The sequence below is a fragment of the Salmo salar genome, chromosome 19 (assembly GCF_965601325.2).
Source record: "Salmo salar chromosome 19, fSalSal1, whole genome shotgun sequence".
Classification (NCBI taxonomy): Eukaryota; Metazoa; Chordata; class Actinopteri; order Salmoniformes; family Salmonidae; genus Salmo; species Salmo salar.
In genome coordinates, this window is record NC_138309.1 from 63,567,092 (window position 1) to 63,575,144 (window position 8,053).

The following is an 8,053-nucleotide window of genomic DNA, read 5'->3' on the forward strand; positions in this document are numbered from 1 at the left end:
TATGAATGGTCGTCAGGAGAGGACGGTAACGTTACGACCTACACAAAGTAGCAGTAGCAAGCTAGTGTGGAGGAAAATGTATATGTGGTGCTTGGCAACAGTCCAGTCCCAGACCAGTTGGGGAACTATGTGTTGGCGGAGCCAAATAAATGATGAAATAAATAAACAAATCATAAGCTGTTGTCGCTTATTACTGTTAACTAATAAATTGCGCTTGTAGAACTGTTGTATAAAAGCAATATCACACTCGAGGTCGTGCTGTTATACTGAATAGTATTAGCTTTGTCCTGCAACCTCGTACCTATGACCGAATCACAGCCGTGCTGATATTCAGCACTCCCTCTCGTGTGATATTGCTTAACTGACGTACGTTCATCACATTATCTAGCTAAATAAGGGAGGCCTAAAAAACTAAAAAGTCAAATACGGTCCAAATCTTTGAGTCATCTAACAACACCATGAATGAAGATGGAATGGATGACACATATCCAGGCATGGACCATATATCAACCGCAGTATTAAAATGTAATGTTAATTTGTTTATACCGTCTACCTTTCTCCTTAGCAAGCTAACGTTAGCTAACGTTCATTTGAATTGGAAAGTTGGCAAACCAAGTTAGCATGCTACTTTTAACAAGGTAACGTTGACTTTTAGCAGTTAATAACTGCATGAACGGCCTTTCGTTGAAAAAACTTGAACTTTGGTTAGATGGAGAGTGCTTTATTGCCAGAAATAGTGTTAATGAGGTGTAAATGTGCCCTAATGACTGACACCGTCGATTATTTAGCTTCGCCGTCTTTGGCGCCCTTTCTATTGACAATAGAAAATCAATAGAAATGGCGCTAAATTATCGATGGTGTCAGTCATTGTCTACAATCTTAGCTAGGCAAGCAAAGATTAACTAAGGTTTTCTATATGGGAGACAATTTAGCATTAACGTTAGTTTCATTAGCTTGCACTATCTTTTGGTTTAAAGTAATTGACTTCAACGTTAATGATATACTAGTAGTATAATTTTGTTAGCTAACATTAGCTAGCTTGGTAAATCATTCCTGCATTAACTGGAAAGGGAAGACAGTATGCTAATGTCTCATAACCTATATCAACCTGACACTTTGCGTTTACTTAACTATTTACCATGTGGTTAAATGTGTTCTTCAGCTGCTAATATAAGCACAGACATGCTGCCCAGCCTCTAAGGAGGATTTACATGATCTCTTTCCCGGTCCAGAGCACTTCTTCAGAAGGAGAACCATTTGGAGATTTACTCATGGTGAAAATGAGGTCATGTTAGATTTTGACATTTGGGAGACATTTAATCTAACCATGCGGACAGTGTTTCCTGTTATCAAAGTAGAATTTCCTGGCAATCATTACAATACAGGTATCTACAGATGTACTTGTTTTGGTGTTTGCTGTTAGGTTGTTGTTACAGTGTGGTGTTCTTTGCCTTTATAATTACTATAGAATAAATGTATGTCTTATACAGGGTGAAGAATCGGACCTGTGTGGACTAGGCACCTCCTCTGGGACCTGTGATTTCAGCCCCACTCCCACCCCCTTCCACCCCCCCACCCCCCTTCTTCCACCCTCCTGTCCCCTCCATCCCCCCACCCCTCTCCAAACCCAAGAGACCAACATGGTTCCACCAGAACCGTACAGCTTGTCAGCCCACAGTATGTCTTATACACAGACACAGAGTTGGAGCAATCAAGAAGCTCCTTTTTTGAAAATCAGCGTGCTGGACAAAGAGACTATATCCTTTCCAAAGATCTTCGCTGTCGATTAATCTGGAATACAGTAACAAGCATGATTTCCATTAAGAGAGCGGCAGGGGATGACTTCCAGTATCCATGCAGCCGTGAACTCACTGTAATGGCGAAGCATCTCAGAGTACTACCCAGTGCTGCGGGACAGATATACAACCAGTGGAGCTGAGTGGGTAAGTCACTACTCAGATATTCAACACATGTTTCCAAACAGCACTCTTGGATACCTGGCAGCCAAAGTGCAAACATCTGACACTCAAAATAGGAGGGATGTGCTTCATCCAGATCAATCAGGGCAACATGTGTCTGCTTGTATCGTTTCATTTCTGTATTCGGTTTAATGTGATTTACAACACAAACAATTTGTTGTTTTTTAGGAATCTGTGAAGAAGCAGCTTTTGAAAAGGATTCAGAATGTGACAACCCCCAAAAAGAAGCAGGGAGCGACCCCTTCAAGAAAGAGGCCACGAAGCCTTAGCTTTCAGAGCAGCCAGGAGATGTCCACTGATGAGACTGACGAATCCACCTCCTCAACCCTGATCTTGGAGAGATCCTCACTATCTTGATGCAGCACCCCAGAGGTTGAACAGTTGGGTGGTAAGTACACAAATTGAAATAGTGTATAGTGTTTCCGTATAAATGCAACTTCTACTACTACTCTAAATGAGGGACTAGAAACAAAGTGACTATTTAGTCTTCAGTGTTTCCTGTGGAATGAGAGGTTTGGGGGGGTAGTACCAGCGGAATCACTGGTCTTAATTTCAGTCTACATTTTTAAATGTTAATTGGTCGGGTTTGTGATGTTTTCTGGCATCAGAAACTACTGAGAGGCCTACAGAACCAGGTGAGACATTATACAACTCTACAGGATATGTACAAAACCAAGGCCAGACCCAACCAGAAGGATGTTTCCCAGCTCCTGGACCTTGAATTCCAAGCAAGACGGGCCTTCATCGACTCTGATGCTACTAAGGAGCAGGACAGTTCTACCAAGATACTTCAAGTGTATCCCTGCTTCAGAGAACTGGATCATGTAAGCAAATGTATTAATTTTAAGTAGGCCTATGCTTCTTTAGCCTCGTTAACACCAGACCGAATCTCAAATGAGTTACGGTTTGGGAACTGAGCAGCATGAGAAGCCTTAGCAGAGACGGGGGTAAACTACTTCGGGCAAATGTAAAACAGTGAGCTCGCGAGAATTCAGTCTGGTAGTAACCAGGCTAATGCTTCCTATGCCTCCAGCTACATAGACAGACAGTCTTACACTGTCTGTCTGTCTGTCTGTCTGTCTGTCTGTGTCAGGTTATGGATGGCAATCAACAACAGGTGAAATATCAAGAGCGCCAAATTTGAAAACAATTAAATGTCATAATTCAAATTTCTCAAACATACAACTATCTTACACCCTTTGAAAGATAAACATCTCCTTATTCTAACCACGTCCGATTTCAAAAAGGCTTTACGGCAAAAGCATAAAGTTAGATTATGTTAGGAGAGTACATTGACAATAGCTGTGTGTAATGTTTTGTCAATTCAAAGCTAAAATGATGCACTAACCTTTGACAATCTCCATCAGATGACACTCCTAGGACATTATGTTAGACAATGCATGCATTTTTTGTTCTATCAAGTTCATATTTATATCCAAAAACAGCGTTTTACTATGGCGTTGATGTTGAGGAAATCGTTTCCCTCCAATAACCGCCAGTCAAGCAGCACAACAAATTCAATAATTACTATTCGAAAACATTGGTAAAATATTTTATTGTCATTCAAAGAATTATAGATGTACATCTCTTGAACGCAACCGGATTGCCAGATTTAAAAATAACCTTACTGGGAAATCACACTTTGCAATAATCTGAGCACTGCGCCCAGAAAAATACGCTTTGCGATACAGACTAACCGCCATGTTGGAGAGATCTAAAATCGAAAATACTATGTAAATAATCCATTACCTTTGATTCTCTTCATCAGATGTCACTTCCAGGAATCCCAGGTCCATAACAAATGTAGTTTTGTTCGAAAAAGCTCATCATTTATGTCCAAAAAGCTCTGTGTTGTTAGCACATGATCTATGCCAGCCGGACTTCTCGTCATGAACGAGGGGGGAAAAAATATTGACGTTCGTTCAAACATGTCAAACGTTGTATAGCATAAATCATTAGTGCCTTTTTTAACCAGAACATGAATAATATTCAAGGCGGACGTTTGCATTCTCTTTTAAAACGTTTTGGAACGAGAGTCCCCTACATTAACTCGCGCGCCAGAGTCTAATCTGCCACCACCATTCCAAGGCTCTTGTTCGTTCAGTTCTCACAGTATAAGACTCAAAACACTTTCTAAAGACTGGTGACATCTAGTGGAAGCCATAGGAAGTGCTCAACAATTAATAAGCCCCTGTGTGTTTCAATGGCATAGGCTTAAAGGTAATTCAACACATTAGGTATCCACTTCCTGTCAGAATTTGTCTCAGGGTTTTGACTGCCATATGAGTTCTGTTATACTTACAGACACCATTCAAACAGTTTTAGAAAATTCAGAGTGTTTTCTATCCAAACCTGAACAATAATATGCATATTCTAGCTTCTGAGTTGGTGTAGGAGGCAGTTAAAAATGGGCACATATTTTTTTCTAAATTCTCAATACTGCCCCCTAGCCCCAACAGGTTTTAAATACCTGCTGGGGGACCTTTTACAATAAGGCACCGTTTTATGGAGTGTTCAAAAAGGTAATGAAGCCACCGCTGCTGGACAAAGGTAATTACTGGCTCTGTTGACAATGGAGAATTCCATGAACGGATTCATTTTTGTTTAAATAACTGACTGCAGTAAATCAAATGAAACTATTTTAGTTTTTAACCTCCATCATCATGATGAAGGCTTTACCAGATATGTTCCCATCACCTGTGGCTCCACTGAAGAAGTTAGGACATGCAAGTGAGGCTATGCTTCACATCCTTGAGGTAAGAAATGTGTGCATGTATTAGAATTTTCATTACTTAACCATAACATACAAAGAGTGTGAATTGTCTTTGTGGTCATATTTGTTTTTCTCTTTGTGTTTGTGTCAGTCTGCACAGATTCTAAATTTAAGCACATTTTCCTACATATTGAGAAGATAATTCTTAAATCTTTTCTTTGTATCCAGGCAAATGTACTTGTTTTTAGTGTAGCTGTACTGGTTTTAAGATATATTTACTAAACATACAGCCTTATTTCAAGATGATGGCACTAGCATTTTCTAAATTTAAGCACATTTTCCTACATATTCAGAAAATTATTCTTAAGTCTTTTCTTTGTATCCAGACAAATTACTTGTTTTTAGTCTAAACACACTAGGTTTAAGATATCTGTGCGTTCTTTGAGACCTAGATATTTTTACTTGTTTAAATCATCTTGGCAAGTAAAAATTTCCTGTTCTGTTGGCAGATAATTTTGCTTAAGTAATATTTCCCGCATTTTATAGCTTTTTTGTTTTTGAGAGCTGACTTTTTGCAGATATTGATTTGTTTAACCCTTTTGGGTTACTACATGATTCCAAATGTGTTATTTCATAGTTTTGATGTGTAGACTATTATTCTACAATGTAGAAAAAAGTTTTTAAAAAGAAAAGCCCTTGAATGAGTAGTGTGTCCAAATGTTTATCTGGTTCTGTGTGTGTATATACCTATCTATCTGTCTATTGGGGGATTGGAAATGATGCAGACAATTACATTGATGGAAGCCACAATCTATATGCAATATTAAAGCTGATCTATCCCCTAAAAAACAAATAAACATCTCACTTCGGTGCCTTTATCTCTCTCTCCGTCAGGCCTTCATCCACCGCTACCTGGCCTACCACAAGGAGGAGCGCATCGACGTGCTGCAGCCGGCCCAAGACCCCTTCCTCATGCCCCCCTTCCGCAAGGCCCTGGCCACCGGACCTGGGCCGTTGGCGTCGGCAGTGCCTCGAACTGAGGTGCCCAACACCATCCCAGAGGCACCCTGTGGGGGCCACATTACTCAAACGCCCCCTTCTAGATAGGGGGATGGGGAAGGAGGTTGGAGGGGGTAAAAACAGACTAAAGGATGGAGGAGTAATATCTTAAGTGCCCTCCCTATCCTCACCCCTCCTAAGACATGAAGGGGCAGTGCCAGTCTATGGCTTGTCTGTAAGACCCAATGGCTGCCCACGTACATGTACACACTAGAGGTCGACCGATTAATCGTAATGGCCGATTAATTAGGGCCGATTTCACGTTTTCATAACAATCGGTATTTTTGGCCACCGATTTGCATATTTTAAAAAAATATATATATATATATTTATAAAAAAAAATTAAAAAAGAATTTAAACACCTTTATTTAACTAGGCAAGTCCGATTAAGAACACATTCTTATTTTCAATGACGGCCTAGGAACGGGTGTTAACTGCCTTGTTCAGGGGGGATTTGGGGATTCGTTTTTGCAACCTTCCGGTTACTAGTCCAACGCTCTAACCACCTGCCTTACATTGCACTCCACAAGGAGCCTGCATGGCAGGCTGACTACCTGTTACGCGAGGGCAGCAAGAAGCCAAGGTAAGTTGCTAGCTAGCATTAAACTTATCTTATAAGCAACTATCAATCTTAACATAATCACTAGTTAACTACACATGGTTGATGATATTACTAGTTTATCTAACGTGTCCTGCATTGCATATAATCGATGCGGTGCCTGTTAATTTCTCATCGAATCACAGCCTACTTCGACAAACGGGTGAAGATTTAACAAGTGCATTTGCGAAAAATGCACTGTCGTTGTACCAATGTACCTAACCATAAACATCAATGCCATTCTTTAAAATCAATACACAAGTATATATTTTTAAACCTGCATATTTAGTTAATATTGCCTCCTAACATGAAATTGTGTCACTGCTCTTGCGTTCATTGCACGCAGAGTCAGGGTATATGCAACAGTTTAGGCCGCCTTGCTCGTTGCGAACTAATTTGCCAGAATTCTGCGTAATTATGACATAACATTGAAGGTTGTGCAATGTAACAGGAATATTTAGACTTAGGGATGCCACCCGTTAGATAAAATACGTACCGGTTCCGTATTTCACTGAAAGAATAAACATTTTGTTTTCGAGATGATGGTTTCCGGATTCGACCATATTAATGACCTAAGGCTCGTATTTCTGTGTGTTTATTATATTATAATTAAGTCTATGATTTGATAGAGCAGTCTGACTGAGCGGTGGTAGGCACCAGCAGGCTCGTAAGCATTCATTCAAACAGCACTTTCGTGTGTTTTGCCAGCAGTTCTTCGCAATGCATTGCGCTGTTTATGACTTCAAGCCTATCAACTCCCAAGATTAGGCTGGTGTAACCGATGTGAAATGGCTAGCTAGTTAGTGGGTGCGCGCTAATAGCGTTTCAAACGTCACTCGCTCTGAGACTTGGAGTAGTTGTTCCCCTTGCTCTACATGGGTAACGCTGCTTCGAGGGTGGCTGTTGTCGATGCGTACCTGGTTTGAGCCCAGGTAGGAGCGAGGAGAGGGACGGAAGCTATACTGTTACACTGGCAATACTAAAGTGCCTATAAGAACATCCAATAGTCAAAGGTATATGAAATACAAATCGTATCAAGAGAAATAGTCCTATAATTCCTATAACAACTACAACCTAAAACTTCTTACCTGGGAATATTGAAGACTCATGTTAAAAGGAACCACCAGCTTTCATATGTTCCCATGTTCTGAGCAAGGCACTTAAACGTTAGCTTTCTTACATGGCACGTATTGCACTTTTACTTTCTTCTCCAACACTTTGCATTATTTAAACCAAATTGAACATGTTTCATTATTTATTTGAGGCTAAATTAATTTTATTGATGTATTATATTACCGTAAATTCCGGACTATAAGCCGCAACTTTTTTACCAGCTTTGAACCTCGCGGCTTAAACAATGACGCGGCTAATATGGATTTTTCCCGCTTTCAAATAAAAAAAATAAAACACATTCTGTGATGTGCTCAGTTTTTTGGCGGCATGAAGCTTTCATTAGACCAATGAAATTGCCGAACGGGTTAAGGTCAAACAACTTTTTTGTTTACTGTTTAGATTAAATCGAGCGCTCTCAAACTTCCCATCATTCTGATTACGGTAGTCATTTTGTCACCTTCATCATGGCAAAGACACAGAGAAATGCATATGATGCAGCTTTCAAGTTGAAGGCGATTGATCTGGCTGTTGGAAAAGGAAATAGAGCTGCTGCATGGAAGCTTGGTCTTAATGAGTCGATGATAAGACGTT

The 8,053-nt window shown here is 40.2% G+C and overlaps 1 protein-coding gene across 4 annotated transcripts; it reads left to right on the forward strand.

The window, feature by feature from the left end:
• The first annotated feature begins 1,615 nt into the window (after positions 1–1,615).
• LOC145862266 (uncharacterized) lies at positions 1,616–6,039 on the forward strand. Of its 4 annotated transcripts, none has more exons than XM_082965513.1 (5): positions 1,616–1,943; positions 2,148–2,367; positions 2,588–2,803; positions 4,652–4,735; positions 5,587–6,039. In XM_082965513.1, the coding sequence occupies exons 3-5, from the start codon at positions 2,642–2,644 to the stop codon at positions 5,797–5,799; spliced, it is 459 nt and encodes a 152-aa protein (XP_082821639.1). In that variant the 5' UTR covers positions 1,616–1,943; positions 2,148–2,367; positions 2,588–2,641; the 3' UTR covers positions 5,800–6,039. The 4 variants fall into 4 exon arrangements, with proteins under 4 accessions (XP_082821639.1, XP_082821640.1, XP_082821637.1 ...); XM_082965514.1 differs by having other exon boundaries at positions 2,639–2,803; XM_082965511.1 differs by having other exon boundaries at positions 2,148–2,803.
• The last annotated feature ends 2,014 nt before the right edge of the window (positions 6,040–8,053 follow it).

What these genes read in the sequence shown, in the direction of transcription:
- LOC145862266 (XM_082965511.1), top strand. Translation starts at nt 2,549, where the DNA reads ATGTTAATTGGTCGGGTTTGTGATGTTTTCTGGCATCAGAAACTACTG. An exon ending in GCTTCAGAGAACTGGATCAT is followed by an intron (nt 2,804 to 4,651) that starts GTAAGCAAATGT and finishes ATCATGATGAAG; the next exon opens with GCTTTACCAGATATGTTCCC. An exon ending in CTATGCTTCACATCCTTGAG is followed by an intron (nt 4,736 to 5,586) that starts GTAAGAAATGTG and finishes TCTCTCCGTCAG; the next exon opens with GCCTTCATCCACCGCTACCT.